We start from the raw sequence: 27,486 nt of genomic DNA, 5'->3' as shown, positions 1-27,486 counted from the left end.
CTATAAGTTGGCTTTCTGTTACATATCCTGTTTGGCATTCCATGAGATGAACATTTTATTAATCTTTTTTTTTTTTTTTAAGAGTTAAGAACTCTGGCCCGCATGGCTCAGCAGTTGAGCGTGGGCCTAGGATCCAGGAGATCCAGGTTCCATCCCAGGTCAGGGCACATGCCAGGGTTGTGGGCTCCATCCCCAGTCTGGGGTGTCCAGGAGGCAGCCGATCAATGGCTCTCTCATCATTGATTTTCTATCTCTCTCCCTCCTCTTTCCTCTCTTTGAAATCAATAAAGATATATTTTTTAAAAAAGAGTTAAGAACTCTGGAACTTGTTAAAATAAGAATTCTTATCATCAATACAAGTGGAAGAAAATTCCTCACTTTTTAAAGGAAAAAAAGGGTCACATCATGAAAGGGGAGCTTATTACAGAATTTATTGCTTCAATAATTGATCCTACATAAAAATAAAGGCAAGGAGGGGATAAATGGTGATGAAAAAAGTAAAATAAAATAAAACAAAAAGAAAAATTTAATTTAAAAATGTATATGTTTTTTAAAAAAATGTTTTCTGGTTAAATGCAGCTTCAAAATCGTTTTTCATTTTTAGAGGTAACAGTTGAGGAAACTGAGTAACAATTTCCAAAAAGAATCGATTCCGTACATGCCCACTCACCACTGCGACAGCCATTCTTGCTAAGGCAGTTTATTCTGGTCTCTGCCCGCCCCTTTGTTTTTTAAATGAAATGGGGGAGGGGAGGGGAGTGTTTTTCTTCCCAAAAGCGCATCTCTGAAAAATACCAAGTGGTATGAAGATGGAAAAGGATGATTAATAAAAGTATTGGCGGCTGAATTGGAAATCCCACCTGCCCACATCCCTGCGCCCGCCATCGCGGGTGGGAGGAGCGGCTGCGAGTCGGCGGTGGGCAGCCGCGCGGGAGCTGCTGCGCGCTCGGGCCGGCGCGAGACCCCTGGGCGTCCCGGGCGCGGGGCCACCCTGCTCGGCCGGCAGCGAGGATGGAGAGGCGGGTGAGCGGGGCCGGGCAGGGGCCGGAGGGCGCGGGGTGGGCGACGCGGCACCGGTGGCCCGGGCGGCGGCGGGCTGCGCGCGCCCGGCTGCCGCTCGCACCGCCCTGCTCTGGAGCCGGGCTTTCTCCCGGCGCTTTCGTCTCGGAGCTTCGCCTTTCCCAAAAGAGAATGTCGCCTCCCCAAGGGTGGCCTCCAGGCTCTTGACTTTCTGGTTCTCTGTGTCGACGCCTTTGGGGAAAAAAGGGTGCTGCCACGTTGGGGCTGCGGAGATGCTGTCGCGAAACCTTTGTCTTCATGGGAGCGCAGCTGGGACGCGACGCTGGGCTCCTCTGGCGGCGGGCGGCTCCCGGCTCTGGCTGGAAGTCTAGGAAAACGCTTTCTGTTTTCAGCCGCCCCTCGGAGGGGCCGGCGGGTGCTGTCTGGCTCCCTGTTGACACCAACAGCTGGGGTGGGGGCTGCAGAAGTCAGGGCTCCAGGAGCGCTGGCTGCCTCCTGGATGCTCTGGTTTCTTTCCCAGCCTCTGGGCCTTTGCTAGGGAAGCCATGAAGGATCCGATAAATCAGCGTTAAAAACCCTGCGCATCTAGGAGAAACAGACATTTTGTGTATTCAGGATCTGTGTATCTGACACGAAACGGAGGGGGAAAGGTGCAATTGCATTGGTATACTTTATTAAAAAAATAAAATTATAATGAATAAAAATTAAAATCCAAGTCATGCATCAAGGTAATTTTTTTTTTTTCTCCCATATATAGTTTATTGGCAAGACCACACGCCCAGTTATTTTGGTACCTTTCTTAACAAAGAAGAATGTTCTTAACAAAGAACTGATGTTCACTGTGTGCCAGATGCTCTTAATCTTCACCTGAGTACACAAATAAATAGCAGAGATGTTAATATTTGACTACATGTTGGATCAGGATTTGGATGCAGGAAATTTCAGGAGAAGAAATATGAATAGGGGCAGTGTAGCTGCCAGGTGGGCAGCTGTCAGGTAAGACCGCAGCCTCTGTGAAACCTGGCCCTCCTGGCGAGGGGTGGAGGTGGGCTTCCTCATTTCTATTGGACAACCTGCATCTGATTTGAGTAATGAATTTTTTAGGTACCTAACACATATTGGCATTTACTGTATCTTAAACTCTGTATTAAGAGCCTTAAATGCACAATTCTCGTAGTAACCCAGAGAGAGAACACCGTTTATTTTTTACCCTCCTCAATATTAGCTGTTGTATTCTTAAAAAATTATTGTTGATATTCAGTATTATTTTATATTTGTTTAAAGTGTAGAGCATAGTAGTTAGACATTTATATACCTTATGAAGCGATCCCCCTGATAATTCCAGTATACACCCGGCACCGTACATAATTATTATAGTATTACTGACTGTATTCCCTATGGTATACATCCCCATGACTATGTCGTAACTGCCAATTTGTACTTAATCCTTTCATCGTTTTCATCCAGTCCCCAACCCTCCTCCCCTCAAAACCATCAGTCTATCTTCTGTATCTATGAGTCTGTTTCTGATTGGTTCCTCAGTTAATTTTGTTCTTAGATTCCACATATAAATGAAATCATATGGCACTGATTTCACTTAGCATAATACCCTCTAGGTCCATCCACACTGTTGCAAATGGTAAGATTTTTTTCTTTTTATGGCCGAGTAATATGTATATAAGTACCACCACTTTTTATCCACTTGACTATTGATGGGCACTTGGGTTGCTTCCATATTTTGGCTGTTGCTTATAATGTTGCAATAAACATAGAGGTGCATATATTCAGATTTCTTCAGATATATTTCTTCAGAAGTGAATCACAGGGGTCATAAGGCAGTTTCATTTTTAATTTTTTTAACTGAAACTCCATACTGTTTTTCATAGTGTCCGCATCAATCTGCTTTCCCACCAATAGTGCACGAGGATTCCCTTTTCTCCACATTCTCACCAACGCTTGTTTTTTGTTGATTTATTGATGATAGCCATTCTGACTTGTGTGAGGCGATAGATCATTGTGGTTTTATTTTTTTATTATTCCATTATTGTTTTTTAATCCTCACCTGAGGACATGCTTAGAGAGGAACAGAGAGAGAGAGAGAGAGAGAGACACACTCATGTGAGAACGAAATATCTGTTGTTTGCCTTCTGTAGGTTCCGTGACTGGTGATCAAACCTAAAACCCAGGAATGTGTCCTGCCTGAGAATGGAACCAGCAACCCTTCTGTGTATGAGTCAGTGCTCAATCAACTGAGCCACTCTGCGAGGCAAAAATAATGTGTTTTTTAAAAAATTGATTATAGAGAGAGAGGAAAGGAGAGGGAGAGAGACCTTGACTGAGCAGGGATCTCGCCCACAGTCTGGACATGTGCCCTGACCTGGAAAAGAACCGGTGATCCTTCAGTGCAGGGAATGATGCTCAACTCACTGAGCCGCACTGGCCAGGGCTTCATTGTGGTCTTAATTAGCATTTCTTTGACGCCTAGTGACATTGAACATCTTTTCATATGTCTATTGGGCATCTGTATCCCATTTGGAGAAGTGTGTATTCAGGTCCTCTGCCCACTTTTTAATTGGATTATTTGTTTTGGTGTTAAATTGTATGAGTTTTTATAAATTTTGGATATTAACCCTTTATCGACTGTATCATTGGTGAATATGTTCTCCCATTCAGTAGGTTATCTTTTCATTTTGTTGATGGTTTCTTTTGCAGAAACTTTTTAGTTTGATGTAGTCTGATTTATTTTTTCTTTTGTTTTCCTTGCCCGAGGAGATATATCAGAAAAAAGTATTACTAAGAGCAATGTCAGAGTGTTTACTGCATATGTTTTCTTTTAGGAGTTTTATGGTTTCAAGTCTTACATTTAAATCTCTAATCCATTTTGAGTTGATTCTTGTGTCTGGTGTAAGAAGATGGTCTAATTTCACTTTTTTGCATGTATATATTTAATTTTCCTAACATCATTTATTGAAAAGGCTGTCTTTACCCCCATTGTATATCCTTGCCTTCTTTTTTGTACATTAATGGACCATATAGGTGTGGGCTTATTCAGGGCTCTCTTCTGTTCCAGTGATCTATATGTCTGTTTTTATGACAGTAGCTTGCTGTTTGGATTACTATAGCCTTGTAGTATAGTTGATATCAGGTAGCGTGATACCTCCAACTTTGTTCTTCTTTCTCAAGATTGCTGTGACTATTCAGGGTCATTTGTGGTTTCATAGAAATTTTTGGAATATTCGTTCTAGTTCTGTGAAATGACATTGGTATTTTGATAGAAATTGTGTTGAATCTATAGATTCCTTTGGGTAGTATGAACATTTTTTAAATGTTGATTATTTCCTATCCATGAGCATGATATATGCTTCCATTTATTTGTTTCTTCAATTTCCTTCTTCAATGTCTTAAACTTTTCCAAGTACAGGTCTTTTACTTCCTTGGTTAATTTATTCCTAGGTGTTTTTTTTATGTAATTGTAAATGAGATTATTTTCTTAATTTCTCTTTTGAATAGTTCATTATTAGTGTAGAAAATGCAACAGATTTCTGGATATTAATTTTGTATCCTGCTACTGCACTGAATTCATTTATCAGTTCTAGTTGTTTTGGGGTATAATCTTTAGGATTCTCTCTATATATTATTATGTCTACAAATAATGACAGTTTTACTTCTTTCTTTCCAATTTGGATGCCTTTTATTTCTTTTTCTTGTCTGATTACTGTGGCTAGGTATTCCGATGTTGTGTTGAATAAAAGTGGTGAAAGTGGACGACATTGTCTTGGCACTGATCTTAGGGAAAACACTTTTAGCTTTTCTCCATTGAGTATGATGTTAGTTGTGGGTTGTCATATATTATTATGTTGAGGTATGTTTCTTAAGTTCCCACTTTGCTTAGAGTTTTTATCATAAATGGATGCTAGATTTTGTCAAATGTTTTTTCTGCATGTATTGAAATAATCATATGATTTTTATCCTTCATTTTGTTTGTGTGGTGTTTTATGTTCATTGATTTACAAATGTTTAACCTACCTTGCATTCCAGGAATAAATGTCACTTGATCATGGTGTGTGGTCTTTTCAATGTATTGCTGAAATTGATTTGCTAATATTTTGTTGAATATTTTTGCATCTATGTTCTTCAGGGATATTAGCCTATAATTTTCTTTTCTTGTGATGTCTTTGCCTGGTTTGGAATCAGGGTAATGTGGCCTTGTAAAATGAGCTTGGAGCCTTCTTTTCTCTTAAATTTTTTGGGATAGTTTGAGAAGATTAGGTGTTGATTTTTCTTTGAATATTTGATAAAACTCACCTGTGAAGCAATACAGTCAAGAACTTTTGGGTTTTTTTCTGGAGTTTTTTAAATTACAGATTCAATTTCATTGGTACTAATTGGTCTGTTAAGATTTTCTCTTTTCTCTTTATTCAGTCTTGGAAAATTGTATGTTTCTGGGAATTTATCCATCTCTTCCAGATTGTTCAATTTGTTGGCATATAATTGTTTGTAGCATTTTCTTATAATCCTTTGTATTTCTGTAGTTACAGTTTTCACTTCTCATTTGTTTCTGATTTTATTTGAGTCTTCTCTCTTTTTTTGTTTTTGAGTCTAGTTAAAGGTTTATCAGTCTTGTTTACCTTTTCTTATTTTGTATTATATTTAGACTCTATTTCATTTATTTCTACTTGATCTTTATTATGTCCTTCCGTCTACTCATTTTGGGTTTTGTTTGCTGTCCTTTTTCTAGATTCTTTAGGTATAAGGTTAGGTTGTTTATTTGAGATTTTTCTTGTGTCCTGAGGTAGGCTTATATTACTATGAGTTTTCGTCTTAGGACCGCTTTCCCTGTGTACCATATATTTTGGGTTGCTGTGTTTTCATTTTCATTTTTTCTCAAGGTATCTTTTGATTTCTTCTTTAATCTTGTTAATCCATTCATTGTTTAGTAGCATGTCACTTAGTCCTCATGTGTTTGTGTGTTTTCAGTTTTCTTCTTATAATTGATTTCTAGTATTATACCATTGTGGTCAAAGATGCTTGATATGATTTCCAACTTCTTAAATTTATTGAGACTTGTTTTGTGGCCTATCATGTGGTCTATCCTGGAAAATGTTTTATGTCCACTTGAAAAGAATGCATATTCTGTTGCTTTGGAGTAAAATGCTCTAAAAATATCAATTAAATCCATCTAGTCTCGTGTCATTTAAGGCCAGTGTTTTCTTGTTGATTTCCTGTCTGGAAGATTTATCCATTGATGTCAAGGGGGTATTAAATTCCACTACTATGTCAGTATTACTGTTGATCTCTCCCTTTATGTCTACCAGTATTTGCTTTATACATTTAGGTGCTCCTATGTTGGGTGCACAAATGTTTACAAGGGTTATATCTTGCAGTTGGATTGCTCCCTTTATCGTTATTTAATGTCCTTCTTTGCCTCTTATTACAGCCTTTGTTTTAAAGTCTATTTTATCTGATGTAACTGTTGCTGCCCCAGGTTTTTTTGGTCTCCATTTGCTTGAAATATTTTTTTCCAACCTTTTCAGTCTGTATGTGTCTCTTCTTCTGAGGTGGGTCTCTTGTAGGCAGCATATGTATGGGTCTTATTTTGTTATCTATTCAGCTACCTGGGTATTTTTGATTGGAACATTTAAGCCATTTACACTTAAAGTAATTATTAATACTTACATATCTATTGCCATTATATGCTTTATAATATGATCCTTTTTTACCAATATGTTTTTATTGATTTCAGAGAGAAGAAGGGAGAGGTAGAGAGAGATAAAAACATCAATGATAAGAGAATCATCGATCAGCTACCTCCTGCATGCGCCCTACTGGGGATTGGGTCCCATCCCGGGCATGTGCCCTGACTGGGAATCAAACCTGGACCTCCAGGTTCATGGGTCTGTGCTCAACCACTGAGCCACACAGGCTGGGCATAACTATGATCCTTTTTGGTTCCTTTTGTTTGTTCTTAAAAAAGCCCCTTTAACAATTCTTGTAATACTGGTGTGTTGGTGATAAACTCCTTTTGCTTTTTCTTGTCTCGGGAGCTTTTTATTTCTCTCTCAGTTTTAATGATAGCTTTGCTGTGTAGAGCAATCTTGGTTGTAGGCCCTTGCTTTTCTTCACTCTGAATATTTCATGCCAATCCCTTCTGATCTGAAAAGTTTCCGTTGAGAAATCAGCTGATAGTCTTATGGGAGCTCACTTGTAAGTAACTAATTGTCTTTCTCTTGCTGCTTTTAAGGTTCTCTCTTTGTCTTTAACCTTTGCCATTTTAATTATAATAATGTTGGTGTGGGCCTCTTTGGGGTCATCTTGTTTGGGACTTTCTGCATTTCCTGGATTTGTATATCTATTGCTTTCACCAGGTGAGGAAAATTTCCAGTCATCATTTCTTTAAATAGGTTCTCAATCCCTTGCTCTTTCTTTATTCTGGTATCCCTATGGTGCTAATGTTGTGCTTCATGTTGTCCTAGAGGTTCCTTCAACTATCTTCATTTATTTTTAAATTATTTTTTCTTTTTGCTTGTCTGAATGGGTGTTTTCTGCTACCTTGTCTTCCAAATTGCTGATTCAGTCCTCTGCATCTAATCCATTGATTCCTTCTAGTGTATTCTTCACTTCAGTTCTTGTATTCTTCATCTCTGACTTGTTGTTTTTTATGGCTTCTGTGTGTGTGTTTTTATGCTTACTATATCTTTGTTGATGTTCTCACTAAGTTTCTTTTCTTTTTCTTTTTTTTAAAAATATATCTTTATTGATTTCAGAGAGAGGAAAGGAGAGGGAGAGAGAGACTTGGAAACATCAATGATGAGAGAGTCATTGATCGAGCCTGCAACCCGGGCATGTGCCTTGACTGGGAATCGAGCCCCAATCGCCTGGATCCCAGGTCGATGCTCAACCGCTGAGCCACGCCCAGCTGGGCTCACTAAGTTTCTTGAGCAACCTTACAACCAGCGTTTTGAACGCTGTATCTGGTAGTTTGTTTGCCTCCATTTTATTTAGTTCTTTTTCTGGAGATTTCTCATGTTATTTCATTTGGGACATGTTTTTTTGTCTTCCCATTTTGGCTGCTTCTTTGTGTTTGTTACTATATGTTGGATAGATCTGCTACATTTCCCATTCTTGGCAGGTTGCCTCATGTAGTAGGTGTCCTGTGGGGCCCAGTGTTCAGTCTCCCTGATCACCTGAGCCTGGTGCGCCAGGAATATCCCTTCTGTGGGTGGCATGTGCCCTGTTGTAGTAGATCCTTGATTGCTGTTGGTACGTCAGTGGGTGTGATTGACCCTCAGGCTGACTGTCTATGGGGATTGGCCACCACCACAGCATATAAGATGCTGTGCAGGGGCTGACCCTATGGACCAGGATTCGACTCAGTAGGGTCTGGTGCTGGCCGAGACTACCCTTTGGTTATGTTACTTATGAAGCTAATTGGATGGTGCTCTGTTGTGGTCTGAAACCATCCATTGGGTGTGTTGGTTCTGGGGCTTCTTGGGGGGTTGAGCTTTGGTGCAGCTCAGTGTCAGACTCTGCCTGTGACCAGCTGGGGCTACCTATTAAGAGCTACAAAACAATCCCCACTTGGCACTGTCTGTGCAGAGCCTGGATGTGTGTAAGAGAGACCATGCTGTGAACTTAGGCTTCCGCCAGTATGGAGCCCAAAGTCAACTTAACAAAAGGCCAAGGCAACCTAAGACCTGCTCCTGCCTACCATTTACCCTAAGGTTCAGCTGCTGAAAGAACCTAAGGCAGGCCCTAGCCAGGTTTGCTCAGTGGTTAGAGAATCGGCCTACAGACTGAAGGGTCCTGGGTTCAATTCTGGCCAAGGGACTTACCTCTGTTGCAGGCTCCAGCCCCAGGCAGGGCAGGTGCAGGAGGCAGCCAGTTGATGTCTCTCTCTCACATAGATGTTTCTTTCCCCCCCCCCTCTCTCCCTTCCACTCTCTCTTTTAAAAAAAGCAATGGAGAAAATATCCTCAAGTGAGGATTAAAAAAAACACCTCAGAAGGAAGTATGCAAATTGCTGAGATGGGATCTCAGGGAATCACGGAATCACCAGGGTGGTGTGAGTGGTGTTCACCAGGTTAATACAGATTCAAAATAGTTCAAATTTGGTGCCAGTGTTGAGCCTGAGACTATCCAGCAAAAGCCACCACCTACCTGGGCCTGCAGACCTTTGCAGTGGGGTGGGGTCCCAGGGAGTTATCAGGGTGGAGCTAGTGGAGTTCACCAGACCGATACAGAATCAAATTTGACTGTGTGGGGAAGAGAGCTCAACACATAGACAATGGTTGGTGTCTTTCCAGCCCTTACCCTGAAACTGCACAACTCAGTTTGTCTCTGTATGTCTCTGGAACCCACCTACCCCCATCCCCATCCCAGCCACTGTCCCTCTGCAGGAGCCCAAGGTGAGTGCGTGTAAGTGAGACTGTGTGCAGGCCCTAGAAGACACCCAGGTTTCTAGCACCCTTTCATCTTACCTGGATGGAGGGAATCTCTGCTGATTTTCATAACCAGATGTTATATGGGCTTCTCTTCTCAACACTGGTGTTTTGATCTGAGGAGTCCAGTATGAGGCTGAGACCCCTTGCACCTCAGGGGAGATCTCTGCAGCTGAGATACCTCTCTGGGTTCTCAAATACCACAAGTGGGTGTAGGACCAACCTGTTTTGCATCTCCGCCCCTCCTACCAGTCTCAGCATGGCTGCTTCTTTATATCCTTAGTTATAGAATTTCTGTTCAGCTGGTTCAGATGGTTCTCCAGGTTGATTGTTCTATAATTTAGTTGTAATTTTGGTGTGATCATGGGAGGAGGCAAGTACAGCATCATCCTACTCTGCCATCTTGACCAAAACTCCAGCATCAACATTTATTTAGTGATTATTTGTGTCAGTCACTATTCTAGGAGCTTTACATACAATACTTCATTTAGTCTTTTTACTATTATTTTTCCTGCATCTTAGAGAGTTAAAAGCATTTGTCCTAGCTCACACATCTAGTATTTCTGCTATCCTCAGCTCAAGTCAGCCAGAGTACATATGTGTATACTTAATAGCTAGGCTTTCCTTATAATTCCCTTTGCCTCAATTGTTGTGTCTTTGTTTCTCAAACATTGCTGGCTGCCACTTCACACATCTTGTGTTTTGGTGTGTGTCTGCTTTCTCTGTGGTCCGAAAACAGGTATTCACTATGACAGCCAATTCATTCTGCATTTCTCATCTCCACCTTTGCTAAAACTTGGATTTCCACATGAGAGAGTCATCATGCTTTAAAAAAAAAAAAAGTGGTGTGGAATTAAAATGTCAAAGAAGACATTTTAGTTTCTGAAACCAAAGTTTTAAAATAGCAAGAGCCTAAGCATTTGAGTTTTTAAAAGCCTAAGTGCTAAAAGACCAAGAACATATATTTATTCCAGAAAGAGTTAATGGGAGGAATGGAAGGTGGTGGAGCAACCAGCTTTCTGACCCTAAAGAAAATAAATATTTTTTATTCTGGGAGAGCAAAGAGGGATCAACTAATGTCTAGGTTCAGACACCAGTTTATATTCTGGAAAGGAGACCCTGTATCCATCCCCTAAGAGTGGGGAATTCAGGAAGATGGTAAATATACCTTACAAGTAGATGTTAAAATCTAAGAACAGAAAGCCCCTGTACCTTGCTTTCCTGGGGGCAGGGCTTAGGGACTGTGGATAGGATACAGTAAAACAGAGGTGGATAGATACATGGGAGTCTAGGCAGAAAACCTTGCAGAATTTCCCTTTGCCTAGCACAAGAAGAATCCAGGAGCACGGAATCAGAACATGTGAAAGAACCAGAGAGAATACCTTGTAAGCACAGAACTTAATTGCACAGAGATCGATGACCTGGATAATTTGGGAACACAGCAGCCTTAGGGAATGCCAGCATGGATAGGCATTTGTTACCAAGGATTAGTAGCCCTGTCCCAAGGCTTGGCATTATGTAAGCCCTCAGAAATATAGATGCAATGCCAGAGATTGGGACAATCGTGTAGTGTTGGGTTTGCCAGAGTTGAACTGAAAAAGATAATGCGACATTGAAATTAAGTCTCTATTTCTAATTGGAATGAACTTCAGTTAAAAAAAAAAAATACAAAAAATGCACATTTCTTACATACTTTTATTGTAGAAAAATTTATAAATATAGAAAAAAATGTAAGGAAAAGTTAACGTTTCTTGCCTATACCCTTTATAATGAACACCTACATGTAGACCAAGTGAAGAGATCCATGCGGCTACTGCACAAGAAATTATTCTATCTACATTCTGCCCACATATTATAGCAAAATGATACCTAGAATAACGCTCCCTTAAATACCAACAGGATTTATAAAAAGGCAAGAATTTATGCCAGACATGTGAAAATAAAACAATAAAGAAAAAAATACAGCCGTTACTGGGTTTGTAGTTTTAATTTTTATCCATTGTCAATCCCCATCCAAGGATATTTTTCCCATTGCTTTTCAGAGCGAGTGGAAGGAAGAGAGAGAAAGAAAGAAAGAGAGAGAGAGTCGAGAAACATGGATGTGAGAGACACATCGATTACTTGCCTCCCACTCGTGCCTTGACCCGGCCGGGAATAAAGCCTGCCCTGGAGATACATGCCCTTGACTGGAATCAAACCCGCGGGCCGATGCTCTAATCTCTGAGCCAAACCAGCTAGGGCCATTACTGGTTTTTAAAAGGTACAATTTATTTAAAGTTTGCAGAATTTGCAGGAAAATCTACCTCAGCAAACTGCAAGACACTCTTGTTTCTAACAGGTGGTCCCCCTGAGTTACATTTGTAATATTAACCGATGTGGATTATTTGGAAGTGGGTACTCTCTAACATTTGTAGTCTCTGTTTTCTGTGTATTCATGGCCCTTTGTTTTCCTCAGAGATCCCATGCCTTCGGGATTCTGCTTTTGACCATGGTGGCTTTAGGAGCCAGGCCTCAAATTGCTGGGGATTGCCGCAATGGAGGCGCCTCACTGCAGCTTCCCCTTCTCATATCCTGAGTACACTCTGTTATTTCTGTTGTTTTATTGTCCTTGGTTCTGCGTTCTCAAACCAAACTTCTCTGGTGTTTAAAACTTTAGCTGCAACGTTCCCTGAGATGGTGACGGGATTGAAGCTTCCTTAGCTTTGTCCACATTCAAATACCTGTTTTGTACTTTGCTCTCTGCCTTCAGGTGTTCGAGAGGTCCTTCTGTCATCTGTCTACCTACAGACTGATTTGGTTCGTGGCCGCAGTGATGCTATGTAGGGCTCGAGGTAAAGATGCTCCATTTCTCTGCATGGAGTCCAGGGGACCAGATACGACTGGAGAGCTTTGGCCACCTTTGTTTCTGCTGTGTTGGTTCATTTGCCTGCGTGAATGTTGAAATGTATAATTGGATTGGGGGAGTGAGAGTGATTCTTTCTACTTTGCAAAGTATTTTTGTTTTCAAAGTGAAAGGAGACTGTTCTTTAGACACTGTTTCTGTAGATAAATTCAGGCATGAAAAAATTCTAAATTAAGATTTTTTTACATATCAGCTCAAATAACTTTTAAAACAATAATTACCTATGTTTATAAAGCTATGGGAATGCTTGGGGGAGCATGAATGAATACAACCTTTTGGGAAGGTAATCTGGTAGTAAGCCTTAAAACTGAGTGTGCCCCTCTTTTACAGAAAAACAGAAAATAATGAAATATAGAGGTTACCTAGGTTCACATAGTCTGTTATATAAAGCATATGCCTGTGGTATTCATGTATCTGCTGCATTTCCTAGTTGTCCTGGAACTTCCTCCTCTCTTCTTTTAGAGGCCACTCTTTGCTTTGCAGCTGGCCTTTTATCACCTTCTGTGATGTCTGCCTTCATAAGTGAAGGAAGGGCAGACTTCACATCACCTGCAACACAGGATTTACCAACTAACTGGGGGCATTTAAATGGGATTCTATATAAGCAGTAAAGAATTGTAAACTCTCCACTAAATGTTGTTGTTTTTTTTTAATATATATGTGTGTGTGTGTGTGTGTGTGTGTGTATAAAATTGATTTTAGAGAGAGAGGAAGGGAAAGAGATAGAGCCATAGAAACATAGATGAGAAAGAAACATGGATCAGCTGCCTCCTGCATGCCCCCTACTGAAGATTGAGCCTGAAACCCAGGCATGTGCCCTGACCAGGAATTGAACCCACAACCTCTTGGTTCATGGGTCGACACTCAACCACTGAGCCACACCGTGGGCTGGGCTAAATGGTTTCTTCATAGTTAAAGAGAAAAATCAGCTAGGAAGTTAAAACTCTAGCTTTGATCCATTTCTACTCTCCATTCTAAAAGCAGCAATTTCTTCAAATCGCTAATAGGCAGAATCTCAAAAAACTTTTAGGCAATCCCATTCCCAACAATAGGTATTGTCCTCAGAACTTTTCACATCTACCAAGAGCCCACCTCACCAAAACTGGACTCACATAACACTTAGGGGCTCCAAATTGTATTTGTTGCTATGCCCATCTTTTTATGCCTCATGTTGAGAGAAAATTGTTTGCTTGTGCTGACTTCTTTTTTTCTAATTACACTAGCCAACATTTTATCTATATTATTAGTCTTAATACAACAGATTATGGTGTTTTTCATTAAGTCTTCATTTTATGTACTATTTTATTTATTTGTGCTTTTATCTTTATTAATCTACTACTTTTTTTTGGTGGGGGGCAGGGGATATTTAGATCTGTGTATGTATCAATTTTTCAGTCTGTCTTGTTTCCTAATAAATGAAGTTAGGGTTAAATATTTCTCTCTGAGAACCACTTTGTCAATTTCTACAGATTTTAACATATTGTATTCTCAATGTCATTTATAGTAATTTATAATTCTTGCTATTATTTCTGGTGCATTTAGTTGAAAGAAGCATGTACATTTCTAATTTTATTGCATTGTGCCCTGTGTTCAGGTCAGAGGATAGCACATTTTTTTGTATCCTATTTCAAGTTCACTTTTGGAAAACGTTTCACATGTTTTTGAAGAGATTGGATATTCTCTTTTGGGCAAAAGGTTGTAAATGCATATATATATAATTTATATATAAATATTTCTTTTTCAAATCTTTTATATTTGACTTTTTGGCTTTACTTATTTTCTTAATATATGGAAGTGAAAATTCTGAGAAAACTATAGAAACTATCCCATTATGATTGTGGATTTATAAAAAAATTCTTGTAGTTTTATTAGCTTTATTTTTGAATTATTTTTTTAGGTGCATAGAGGTTCATGATTAATATATCTTATTTATATTGTTCTTTTTATTATTTTGAAAAATATATATTTGTCCCTTACAGTGTTTTTGTCTTCCAATCTCCCTTTTCTCTTCTTTTAAAAGTCTTACTGGATTGATCCTGAAACATTTCAGGCCTTTGAATTTTTCTTTAATTTCTTCCCTATCTTTATTCCTTTGTGCTACATTCTGAAAGAATCCCGTGGTCTTTCTACATGCTCATTTACTGTGGAGTGACATCCATTCTGCTACGTCAGCCAATCTGCTCCAATTTTATATTTCTCATTCTCTACATCTCTAATTTTTACTACTTACAATGCTGGCTTCTTTTTACACTTAAGATATCACATTTGTTCTTGTTCAAGTGTTTATTGATTTATGAAATCTTTCTTCGCTTGGAATGAACTCTTGAATTTGTAAAGTTTGTTTTTCTTCCATTGTGTTAGCTTTCTCAGATGTTTGTTATTATATTGAGATTTCCCATGGAATAACCTATCATATCAATAAGAGTAGCCAGCATTGGAGGGGGAAAAATTATTGCCACGCCTTATACTCCGCACTGGACTCAGTGAAAATGGGAGAATGTGTAGATTGTTGTTCGGTCCCCAAAGCTCTCTGCTACCGTCACCCCCCAGAACAGTGTCCTGTTATCTCTAACTTACGTTACTGTGTTCGCCACTGCTTCCTGGGGGCAGACACCGCTATTGCTGCACCGTCCTCCCTCTTGCTTGTGTGTGGAATGTATAGGGATGTTACATCTTTTTTGTTTAAACTAATCACTCTGCCTATTGTCCATTTGCTGTCTCCTGCTCCTGGCTTCTGCCTCTCTGGGAGTAAACTCACTTGGTAATGCTTCTATCCTATCTGACAGTTCTCACCTTCTACCTCATTCCACCCCCTTTTCCAGCATATAGGGATTCTTCACACAATTTCTTGTCACTGAGAATTTACCTTCTTGTTTTCCCACTCTGCTACTTTTAAAGATGGAAAAAAACATGTTTGAACTTATATTTCCCTGGCACCATTAGAAATGTATGTAAATGTTTTCTTCTTTGCCTTGTTCTCTATCTTTTCTGTATTTGACTTTGAACATGCATTGTTTTTAATCAGAAAAATTTGTATTCATGTATGTATTAAATTTTAAAATATAATTATTATTTTTTTTTTATGATTCCATGATGAAAGTGCTGACCCAAGATGAAAGAGAGCAGCTGCACAAACCTGTTTCCTTACGATGCTTTCTGGAAACTTCCGAGGAAGTCCTGATTGTGACATGGCAGAAAATGAAGGCTTCAAGCCCAGACAACATGGTCACTTTCAGCAAGGATCATGGGGTTGTGCTCCAGCCGGCCTATAAGGATAAGATGAACATAACTGAGCTGGGACTTAAGAACACAACCATTACCTTCTGGAATACCACTCTGGACGATGAGGGGTGTTACACGTGCCTCTTCAATACCTTCGGTTCTGGGAAGATTTCAGGAGTAGCCTGCCTCACCCTCTTTGGTGAGAATCTCTGACAATACATTGTCTGACTAGAAATCTTATTTTCAAGAATGTTTAGAACTTGGTGGTAGCACCTAGTTTTTCAGGATCTTAACCCCAGAAAGATTTGTTAGAAGACACTTAGCCTTTCATGTCTATTGTAACTATGGCTATGGTTATTGGAGAGTTCATGAGGCTACACTGAATCTCTTCCTGGAGCTATCTTTTGCTCTAAGGAAGTCTGTGGTCAGCAGAAGTAAATTAAGGACCAGGTAAGGACAACCAGTTCTCCATAAACAGTGATATGATGCAGACCTGGCATTGGCATTAGCAATCATGTGACCATCGAAGAGTCCTGTCTGCTCTCTGCACACCCAAGTTAATTTGTCTGCACAGTAAGTGTGGCATAGATTATCTGTAGTGTCTCTGACAGCTTTAATATTCTTGGATGTAAAATCAGAACCCAAATGGGCTAACCTGGAACAAGTTATGGTGGCTCGTCCCATTTTGTTTCAGTGTAGCTCTCGGGTTTGATAAGGGGACATGCAGCAGAGGCTCTGCGTACTTGATGTCAACTAGAAATTTAAATGGATAATGCATTTTTTCAAAAATCCAAGAGGCTTAATTTGACAAGATTCCTTTCCTCTCAACTGACATATAGCTGAGATCAAGAATTGAGAAGTAGGAATGGGGGGTAACTTTGGAGCATGGCACACTTGGTGGTGGTTTTAGGAGGGAAAAGACAAGCTTAGACAGGGTTATTAGGAATGTTAATGTGAGAGCTTGACCACACCAGAAAAACTGGACATAGGGCAAGAGGAGGTTCAGTAGATAAGAATGCAAAGGAGATATGACAACACCAAGTACAACGCACACTTATTTGGCTGTGATGAATCCCCGCTGCAGGATCTTACGTCAGGCTTTCTTCTTCATTTCTACTTCTTCCATTCTCTCTCTCTCTCTCTCTCTCTTTCTCTCTCTCTCTCTCTCTCTCTCTCTCCCCCCCTCCCTCCCCCTCTCTTTCCAACCTCTCTCCGTCTTTCCTTCCTTTCTCCCTCCCTTCATTTCCCCCCTTCCCTCCCTTTCTTCTTTCCTAGCTTCTTCCTATCTCATCTTTCTTCTTCTTTCTTCTTGTGTCATGTTTCTCATTTCTTTTTCTTTTTCTTTTCTTTCTCCTTTGCTCATCTTTTTCTCTTTCTGCTATTCCCCCTCCTTTACTCATAATCTTTTGTATTATTTTTGTCTGAAAACCAGACTCCTATGAGTCCTCTAGCTAGTAATATTGTTCTTTACTACATTGCCCTAACTTTTCCAGCCATACCTAACTTTTATCTGTCATTCTTTGATACACCAGAGAGCCCTACCACCAGTCCGGCCAACCATCAGCCTTCATCTCCCTTCACTTTTATTGCTCTTTCCCAGTGCTCAAAAATGTTAATAATCTAGGCACTCTTTGGACAAGGCCACAGTTCTGTCACTTCATTTCCTCCAGCCCACTGCCACCCACCCCTCTAAGTACAGACCAGGTTTTAATTTAGCACTGGCCTCTAATTATCTTGCGGGCTACAAAGCCAACCACAGAAAGACAGTTACACATTTTGTTCAGCAGAGATAAACTGTATTCCAATGAAAATGAACTCAGTCAAGGGACTTTTAAAAAGGAACAGGGTAAAGCTGGCCTAAAAATAATGTCCTTAACTCTATCGGGTGATCCCCAAGGTCTTTCAGCTGTCATTCTGTGATTTTCTGGTTATTGGCTATGAATTCATAGTTTTTATTTTGTATAGCTATTCCAAACAGGGACTTCCCAAGTTTCTCCCATGCAACTCATTTACTGGTTCAGCTCCAAGAAGAAAATTGCTGACGTTAAGCAGCAACCTCTCTATGGGCTCTCTGCTCTGAAACTGCCCTGGTGCTTCTGAGACGTGTAGGCCACTTGTATGGAGGTGCTCATTGGTGGTCATTGTCAAATTATTTGTGAGTAATGCCCAGAAAAAATGCACAGATACTGCACTGCCCATGAAAAAGGAAACCAGAATCATGAGGCTCTGGACTATTTGAGAGAGAAGATATCCTCTGTCCATCCAGCTAACTCACCTAGAGACAAACTACAGAGAGGATTTTTCTTGTCACAGGCCGGTCCCCATCCTGCAGGTCAGAGGATTAGACATAGGAAGAACTGAGAAGGCCTTAGCTGGGATTGGATGTGCTACCTTATCTTTCTGGCCCCCACCATCTTATTGTAAAAATCATTCTGTCATCTCTCTGAGAATTCAAAACTCAGACCAGATACTTAACTGATAGCAGACCATTATTATTATTTTTTGTCCCAGTACAGCCCAAAGTATTCGTTCGCTATAACCTCTCTGAAGACCACCTAAATGTCACTTGCTCTGCCAATGCCCGCCCAGCCCCTATGATCTCCTGGAAGGTCTCTATCTCAGGAATGGAAAACAGTACTGAGGTTATCACACACCCCAATGGGACCACGACTGTCATCAGCAGCCTCCACATCAAAGATCCCAAGAGTCAGATGGGGAAGGAGGTGATCTGCCAGGTGCTGCACATGGGAACTGTGACTGACTTCGGGCAAACCGTGAACAAAGGTAAGAGAAGGTGGGAAAAGATGGCTGTGGCCACACCTGTGTACACACACCCAGAAGGTGGCGAATGCTATGCAGAACCTCTTCACCTCTTAGCAAAACAGCTCACAGAGGAGAGAATGGATTAAGCCAGGGAAGGAAAACAGAGTTGTGGGAGCCAGTAAAGCCAATGATAAATGGTAAATGTGGCATGGTGCCCCCATACCAAATGCTGAGATCCATGCATTCCTTTATTCTTCCAAGCTCGCATTTACTGAGTGTCTGTCGTGTGCCAGGCTTTGCAACAGTGAGCAAGTCTCAGGGAGTGTCTAGTCTACTAGGAAATACTGAAGCGGCTGAGCAATTGTAAAACTGCAAATTAAGTGCTTCTATAAGAAAGCCACGGTGCCCCCTGAGAGGATTGCGGGTGGGAAGGAGAGGCATCAGCTCAACTGGGGAGATCAGAGAGATTACCTAGGAGACATCTGTGCTGAAACCTTTGTGGAATCTACACTGTGGGAAAGGGGTCGATCTGAGGTGTTTGCCTCGCTTCTTTTAAAACGAACTGCCTCCTGTTTGAGACCCTTTTTGCTCTCTTGTGTTTCTAGCTAAACTGCTACCTCCAGGCCTCATGGGTACAGGAGGTAAGGGTTATGGGAGAGAGCGTAAAGGGAGGAGTGATAACAGCCACAGTTTCTTTCTCTGTAGTTTTGAAGCCCTATCTCTGGCCGAGGCACTCCGGAAGAAGCCTTCTAGAAAGATACTGCTGCTTTTTGTGGGGGAAGGGATTGGCATTTTGAACAATGAAACCTGAAAAAGCTCCCCATGTTTGCCTCATTGGTGCGGTGGCCTCTAAGGAATATCTCCTGTAGGCATTTCTGGAGTCCTTGAGAAAAAAAGACTAAATGAAAAAGTCAACATTTAGGTCAATTTCATCAAAAGGCTTGTGGTGTTAGATTTGGACATGTTTGAAATGAACCTCAGATTCAGCCAAGGCAGAGGGTAAATTTTCTTGAAAAACAAGAAGCTGAAAAGGCACAGGTCTCTTTTTCCAAGAATATCAAAAGTAACTTATATTACTTATAATGATTTTCCCTTTATATTTTTCTGTGTTTCCCTAAACTTCCTCAGTAAACATACTTTAATGGACAGTATGAATGACAAAGCATATGTCCTTTGAGGCAAATAGATCTCTGAACCAGCCTTGGTTCAACCACTCACTATGCTGATTTGGGGTTTATTTAACTTCTGAGCCTCAGTTTGTTTGTTTTTAATGTTAAATAGTCACAGTAATACCTGACTTGGAGTGTTTTCAGGACTAAATGAGATAACACATTCAAAGTTCTTATCACATAGTAACTGCATAAAACATGTTAGCTATTATTATTATCTAAGTGTTTTTACAACGGTATGTCATAAATATAGACATCAGTATGTATACGTTTAAGAATAATGTTCATTGAAAGTTTAACTAATAAAAGCTCACCATGGCTGTTGCTTATCTTTATTGCCCTGAGCAGCTTCATTTTCTGACTTTGTTTTCCCTTTTTCCCCTTCAATATCTATAGGCTTTTGGTTTTCAGTCCCACTACTCTTAAGTATTGTTTCCCTGGTAATTCTTCTGATCTTAATCTCAATCTTACTATACTGGAAACGTCATCGGACCCAAGACAGAGGTGAGTTATCACAGAAAAGTACAAAGAAAGAAACAAATGATTTCTGAATGATAATTTGGGGGTCACATGAAGATGTAAATAAGGGGATGGCAACAGTGTGTTTTTGTTTTGTTTGTTGTGTCCCAAATACATAAGTGGTAATGGTATTTTAAAATAACACTTTGGCATCATGTTCTTGCCATTGGACGTTAAACCGAATGTTTGTGTTTTTGGTTTGGCTGAGATCGTTTAAAGGCTGATCGTTTTGTAAATTGAGAGTGAGGGCTGATGAGAGGAAATGTGGAAAATGTTTCTGATGGCTATAAAATCCTCTGATGACAAAACCAGAGAAAAACATGCTGTGTTCTTTCTATCTCTTAGTGAGAGGAACAATCTCTTCTCTTTTTATAGGATTTCACAGGCCAGCTATTCCATTGAAGAGACTGCAAAAGTGTCCAAAATGATCAATAATTAAGTAGTGCTTTCTTGTATTATACTCTCACTGGGTCTCAAACATTATAAACAACATATAAGTGAGCCGTACTTATGATAACTGTGTCATATCATTCTGCCCTTGCAGACTATAAATTCCTCCCCATTCCCACCAGCATCTATCACTGTGTCTTATGTATACTAGGTGCTCAATAAACCTTCATTAAAATAGTGACTGAATAAATGAATGGATAGAAAGGTAGATTTTCAAACCGATTTTTTAAAATTTCCTTTTTTCTTGTTGTAAATTTAGTACCACATAAATGCTAAGTCTAAAACCTTGTGAGACATTATAAAACTAGAGATGCTGTAGAACAAGAGGAGTCAGCTAGAGAGAGAGAATTAAAATTTTCTGGTTTCTGAAGACAGGCATAATTTATTAAAGCTCATGCAAAACTGCTATTTATGTGAGCTGATGGGAATTTCCTAGGGTGAAGGGTGATATGGGAGTTTTCTCCATCTCAGATGACTGAAAGGGAAGAAAAGAAAATGTTGGCTTTGAGTATTATTTTAGATGTCTGTTAAGTCTCACTCGAATGCAACCTCTTTCTTGTAGTTTATGTCTCATAGATTAATGTCTTTCAAGTTCTAGATTTTTTGAACACTTAGTTTTGCATAAGACTTTTGTAAACACCAGATTCATTCTTGTGGTTTTATAAGAAAAGCAACAAATCTTGTGTCATTTACCCCTTCGTAGAAGTAGATCAGGTGTTTGTTCTGTTAGGGAAGGGAGATTGCAGATCAGCAAGCCCATGGAGCTCCTTAGCGATTTGCAGAATACCAAAAACAGAAGGCTGATTGTATTTTATCCAAACATTTTATTTTTCCTATTAGGAACTGAAGCCTAGCAGAGAAAAGTTGACTTTATTCCCTAAGTTCACACAGCTAGTCAGCAGCAGGCTTAGGACTCCCTGGTCTCCTGACCTCTGCCAGAATGTTCTCCTCATGTGCCCCTGGAGTCCTGGCTTGAAAGGTGCTATTGTTATCAGCTGCACTTATCTGTGCTTGCTGTTACTGCGGTATTCTTTTGGAAAGTTTAGTAGGAATGTATAAAGTGTTCAACTTCTTTTCTAAAAGTCCCTTTTGGACAAGAATCATAATGCAATCTCTTTAAGCCCAAGGTGAATTCCACTAGCAAGGGGCATTTGCAAAAGAATTGTCTTCTCTGTTCATTAAGTCTTGGATTTTCTGAGAAATATAACTGTTTAATGCCTTATCCAGTTCCTGAAACAAAAAGAGTCAGCTTATCTCTGTGCCCAGGCCTTTTCTCATTTAAGTACAGTAGTTCCCCCTTATCTATGGAGGATACATGCTAAGAACTCCAGCGGATGAGGGAACCCGAGCACAGTACTGAATTCTGTAGATACTACGTTTTTGCCTATGCACACCTCTGATAAAGTTTACTTTATAAGTTAGGCACAGTAAAAGATTAGCAAAAATAAGAAAACAATGATTACAGTATACAGTAATAAAGTTGTGTGATGTGACATTATTAAGTAAAGGGTTACAACAGATACCCACTCCTGCAGTTGATCTGATAACCTAGATGGCTACTAAGTTTCTAATGGGCAGGGAGGGAGTATATACAGTGTGGATATGCTGGCCAAAGGGAAAATTCACATCCAGGCGTGATAGAGTACAACTGTGTAAGATTTCATTACACTACTGGGAACCCTGCAAAGTTTAGGTAGTAAGGGTAAAGGGGATCAAGTATATGGTGATGGGAGGAGATTTGACTTTGGGTGGTGAACACACAGTGCAATATATAGATGATGTATCATGGAATTGTACCCTCAAACCTATATAATTTTATTAACCAATGTCACCCCAGTAAATTTCATTTAAAACCATGAATTGTTTATTTCTGCAGTTTTCTATGTTCTATTTTAGACCTCAGTTGACTGCAGGTAACTGAAACCCTGGAAAGCAAAACTGTGAATAAAATGGACTACTATAGACACCTGGCCTGTACTGAATCTGTTAAGAACTAGGAGTGCCGTTTACTGGCGATGTCTTCATGACATAAGGACAGTTCGGTTGATTTCACTGAGTGTTCAGTGGCATATTTTGAGTGCCTGGATTTTTTGTTTGGTTTCTAAAATTTTAACAACCGTATCACTTGACCCCATATGTTTAAATAGCTAGTAAAATAAAATATTGACTATGCTGGAGACTTAAATGTTCAAGGCTAAGAAAATACTAGTTTAAGACCAAAATTTAAGTTGCACAAAGTTGGAAGAAGGGGAAGAAAATAATTTTTTATTTCTTCAAGTAATAAATTCTGATTGCCAATTTGTGATAAAAGTGAATAGTCCTACTACGTTTGCTTTCCATCTTTCTTTCCTCTTACTTTTGGGGTTTCCCCCCCTCTCCCCCCCCCCATCATCTCCTTAAGACTTAAAATTTCTGGATTGGCAGGGAAAATGTCACCAAGATTTGTGACTTGACCTGAAAAATGATGATGTAAACAGAAATAGAGGGGGAACTGAGAGTGTGTGTGTGTGTGTGTGTGTGTGTGTGTGTGTGCTCATGCCCATGTGTGTTCAGTCTGTGGAGAGGAGAAGAGGGATGCGTTAGTTCTTGAACTTATTGAATATAGGTAGACAAAGAATCATCTCTGTGGAGCTCATCACCAGAAAGACAAATCTGGTAGGTAAGGAAAGTCTATGAAGTAAGGTTCAACTCTTTGTACTCTTTGTTAGATAAAGTTTATTTTAGATCAAAATCATTTATTGACTGCTCACAAAAACATAAGCAGATTTATAGTTTTTGAACACGGGTAATCTCTAAAAACTGCTCTTATTTTTATAGAGAAGTTAGACTCCCTTAACTTTTATGTGGTTCTGTATGATGCCAGAGAGCATGATTTTGACTTTTCTCTTTTTCAACAGCAAGGCTGCATTCTGAAGGAAGGTGTACTGAGTTACAGGCACTTTCTCACTGCGCCATTCCTGGTAGGATTGTTGCAGCTCCTTCCCATGAGACTGCGGCAAAAAAATAATAGGTTTTCAGAGAACCCTTGTTTTTTTTAATGAATCAAGTCCTTTATTACTGAAATAGAAAGTAAAAAAAAAAATTAAAATTTCCCAGGGAAATTTTCCACCATTCTACAATAGTTATTTCTTTTAAACCCAGTTGCTGTCATAAATTTGTTTCTTCCACATATACTACAATCAAGTTAACCTGGGGCTAAGAATGATCTTTTATTTCTCATTAATCAACCCAAAATCATTATATGCTTCTCAGAAACAAAAACATCACTTTGAGGCAGATCATCATAGACAATCACTTAATTTCTAGAAATCTTTATTTTCAGTAGAAATTGCCTTTTGTTTCATTGAGTCAAGGCTGAACTGGAAAACAATAGAAAATGCAGAGAATCATGTGAAATGCATGCTCCAAACTTCACTTTTTCTTCAAGAGCTTAGCTATTTCATGTAGAAGTGTTTTTCTGTTACCCACATTGTCTATATAATTACCTTGATTTCTTTCACTTCACAATAACCTAATCTGTAAGTGGGCCCTTTGCAGTGATATCAATGGCAATGTTAGTAAAACACTGCATCCTGGGTAGGATCATGTTACTTTCTCCTATTTTAAGCTTAATACTATGTCACATAACAGAGATGACCAGTAAACAATTTGTAATGGTGAAGTTGGTGATTAGATGAAAGGACAATACAAAGAATATTTGTTTACAAAAAAAAGAAGACTCTCTGCTTTGCTAAATAATTGTATTTATGTTTCCAGATGAAGGTTGGATGAGCGGTAACCCTCATCCCTACCCCAATTTCCTCATAGTTCTCAGAAGAAATGTAATGCTTTTCTAAGAAAAGTGTTAAGCAATCTTTATTGAACACCCAGGTCAGAATTCCTGGGTTAAATCTTGCATTTCAAGGCTATTTTTTTCTATAAAATGTTACCCTTGAAGGGGTGCATATTCCACCCATCATATAAAAATGTCATGGTATAATCTGGTCACAAAGTTACTGGCTAACAGACCCTTTAGCCTGGGCATTCTTGCCTGTGCTGTTCTGTGTCTTTTGGAAATATTAGCATGGTTCAAATATGCAGAACTTTTTCAAGATTTGATAAGAAATACTTAAGATTACACACAGTGAGAGATAGTGCCAAGATAAAAATTCCAGGTCGTTTACTTCACAGCCTACGTGTTTTGTAGGGAGGCCCATGTCCTCCTAGTTTCTGTGCTAACAAGCCAGCTGCCCTTTAAAGAATCTCCATTTGTCTGCTTTGTGACCTTTCTTAACTCAATGTCCAGCAAGTTAGTATCCGCAGGAAACAAAGCTCAAAGTCTTATAGATAAAATACACATAGATAGTTTGGAATTCTCGGACATATTCTCTTACTTGTAGTCTTAAGTGATTCTGCAAACCTTTACTTCCTAGAAATACCTATATATTCTTTTAAAGAGAATCACACTCCCCTCACATCACATTGGATCAAGAATGTCTAATTCCTTATCTTTGCTGATGAAATCTGCATGAGGAGAATTCTATGATGATTGGCCCTTCTGTTGTTTATCTTCTTAAAATCTATTAAGATAGAAATTATAAATGAGCAAAGTTAACACCCTGATCTTTCTTTTATCCAGAGCCCTAGAAGAGTCACAGAACCCTGGAAGTTATTCTCTGGTCTACTTGAATCTGACACAGGAGGAAAGCAGGACTAAAAGGTTCATTCTCCAGGGACCTATGCGAGCAAAAGAGGTAGAAGTAAAAGGCCTAAGAATTTCAAGACTTTCTACTGCCATCTAAGCTAATCAGTGCTTGTGTGAATTACAAAAGGAAGTCATTTTACCTCTCAGGTCTGTTGTAAGGATTGATTTTGTAAAGCAATGCAGTGTTGTGCTGTTGAATGGACACTGGACTTAGCATGAGGAGCCGCAGTGTGAGGCTGATTTTGGCTGAGACTGGTAGCAACCGTGTGTTAATCACTAGTCCATTAACTTCCAAGACAGCATCCAGAAAATTAAGGAGTTGGACCAGATAATTTGCTATTCTGCTCTAAAAACTGATGTAATTCCAGTAGAAAGGAGATAAACAAACGGAAAAGACACGAAAAAGAGAGAAGAAAGAAGTTGGGAAGGTTAAGGACCAAAGAACTTTTCTGAGATTACCTTTTGCTTTTCTGTGGCTGTTCCATCGCTTCTTCCCTTGCTGTGCTTAGGTCCATGAGTCTGCTGCCTTGTCCCTTGGTATCTAGTCCACTCCCTGCTTACTGCTTTGCCATAGCTGGTCTCTCTAGAACCCTTGGTTTCACTGCTATTCTTCATGTATTTCTGTGACAGTTATCACATTGAAAATTGGACTGAATTTATTGTGAAACAACATGGCAACCTTAACTTTACTTGCCTATTTTTATAGCAGAATAGACATTGTTAGTCTTAGGCAGCAACTCACATTTTTTAAAAAGCATGCGTTCCTTGTCCATTTGTCTCATAATGTGACCCAGCCCTATTTTAGTCATTCGGAATTCAGACTAGTGTGTATAATGAAAATATATTATGAAACCAGGCATTTAGGTGTCCTAAATAGCAGTCGGCCAGTTCAAATGCGTTGTTCTCCTAGCTTCTTCTCCCATGAGTTCACTCTTCACAGTAGCTAGCAGTGGATGCATGTGTGGGTGTACAATTCCCTGTGTTCTAAATATATTGTTTTAACTAGTGGAACACTTTTTGAACTCTTTAATAATCATAAGACCAAATTAGTGACTTTTTCAGTATCTTTGGCTCTCTTGTCTCTGTCCAGTGACCTAGAAACTAAAACTTAAGTTGTTTTCACTATTGAATTGGATATTTATATATTTAGTAAGCTTTTCAGATGTTATTTAATTCTGTGTTATTTCTTACATTTGTATAAGATACTGAAGAATTAAAAGTGTGAACTCTAAATATTTGGTTTATGATCTTCTGTTGGGAAATGTGGAGATTAATGATAATCTTTGTATTTTTCCTCTGTGAGTGAAACCCTCCCCTCCCCTGTATCTCTCACCCCTTAAAGATACCATGGAGAGATGTCCCTGATCTAATCAGTGGAAATTCCTTCAAGTTGGTGGCTGGGTCCTTTAGATATGACCTGGCCAATTTTTGAACACACCTTTATATGTGTACTTTCAGTTTTGCTTTTAGATACCAACTTTTGCAAACTGATGACCTCACTCAGTTTGGAATTTAGTAGGAATTACCACCCTGATTCTGGTTTTGCAATATATCTGGTATCTCAGCTGCCAGATCAGGCAGGTTAACTTAATGCAGAAGTTCTCAACTATTTAGGTCTCAAGACCCCTTTCCATGCTTAAAAACATTATTGAAGACCCCCGAAGAGTTTCCTTGTAAAGTGAAATATGTCTTGATATTTGCCATAGCTGAAATTAAAACTGATAAATTTTAAAAACAAATGTACAAACCCACATTCTATTAGGCATCAGAGTGATTGTCAACATCACACATCATGTAGCTTCTGGAAACTCCACAACACACTCATGAGAGAATGAAAGTGAAAAAGGCAAATAATGTATGGGGATAATTGTGACAATCTTTTTGACTTTATGGACCTCCTGAAATGGTCTCAGGGACAGTACTGAAGACTGCTCAGCACTCTCATTGTCATATTATGTATTATATTTCTGGGCTTCAAAACGGACCCCAACCCAAAACACCTGTACTGCCCATCCCTCCTGTCCCCCTGCCCAACAGAACACAAAGCTTGGCTCCCTTGGGATCAGAGCACAAGCCTTCCAGGTGGGCAGAAGGCTGGAAATGCAGGGGACACGCTAACTCCTAGATTCCAGCTCACCCTGTACCCTGCATCCCGGAACCACCTTGGGTCCTGCATTCATCTTCCCTGGGCCTTGGTTTTCCCACCTGTAAAACAGGTACACTTGGCTCAAGGAGTTGCCCCAAAGCCCAAAGTAAGAAGAGGTGCACAGGGCACCGGCACTGGTTCAACACCCGCTGTGCGCTGGCACTTAGCAGACA

At 39.7% G+C, this 27,486-nt stretch overlaps 1 protein-coding gene across 11 annotated transcripts; it reads left to right on the top strand.

Moving 5' to 3' along the window:
* The first annotated feature begins 697 nt into the window (after positions 1 to 697).
* Positions 698 to 26,400, top strand: CD200 (CD200 molecule). Of its 11 annotated transcripts, none has more exons than XM_081138404.1 (7): positions 738 to 1,023; positions 12,208 to 12,289; positions 15,461 to 15,781; positions 18,094 to 18,366; positions 18,951 to 18,986; positions 19,911 to 20,018; positions 25,102 to 26,400. In XM_081138404.1, exons 1-7 carry the CDS (start codon positions 1,012 to 1,014, stop codon positions 25,107 to 25,109), a joined length of 840 nt encoding a protein of 279 aa, XP_080994530.1. In that variant the 5' UTR covers positions 738 to 1,011; the 3' UTR covers positions 25,110 to 26,400. The 11 variants fall into 11 exon arrangements, with proteins under 11 accessions (XP_080994533.1, XP_080994530.1, XP_080994532.1 ...); XM_081138409.1 differs by lacking the exon at positions 738 to 1,023 and adding an exon at positions 1,947 to 2,016; XM_081138410.1 differs by lacking the exon at positions 738 to 1,023 and adding an exon at positions 3,229 to 3,247.
* The last annotated feature ends 1,086 nt before the right edge of the window (positions 26,401 to 27,486 follow it).

This window comes from Miniopterus schreibersii (assembly GCF_964146895.1).
Source record: "Miniopterus schreibersii genome assembly, chromosome: 5".
NCBI classification, from domain to species: domain Eukaryota; kingdom Metazoa; phylum Chordata; class Mammalia; order Chiroptera; family Miniopteridae; genus Miniopterus; species Miniopterus schreibersii.
This window is presented reverse-complemented; position numbering and strand designations above follow the sequence as displayed.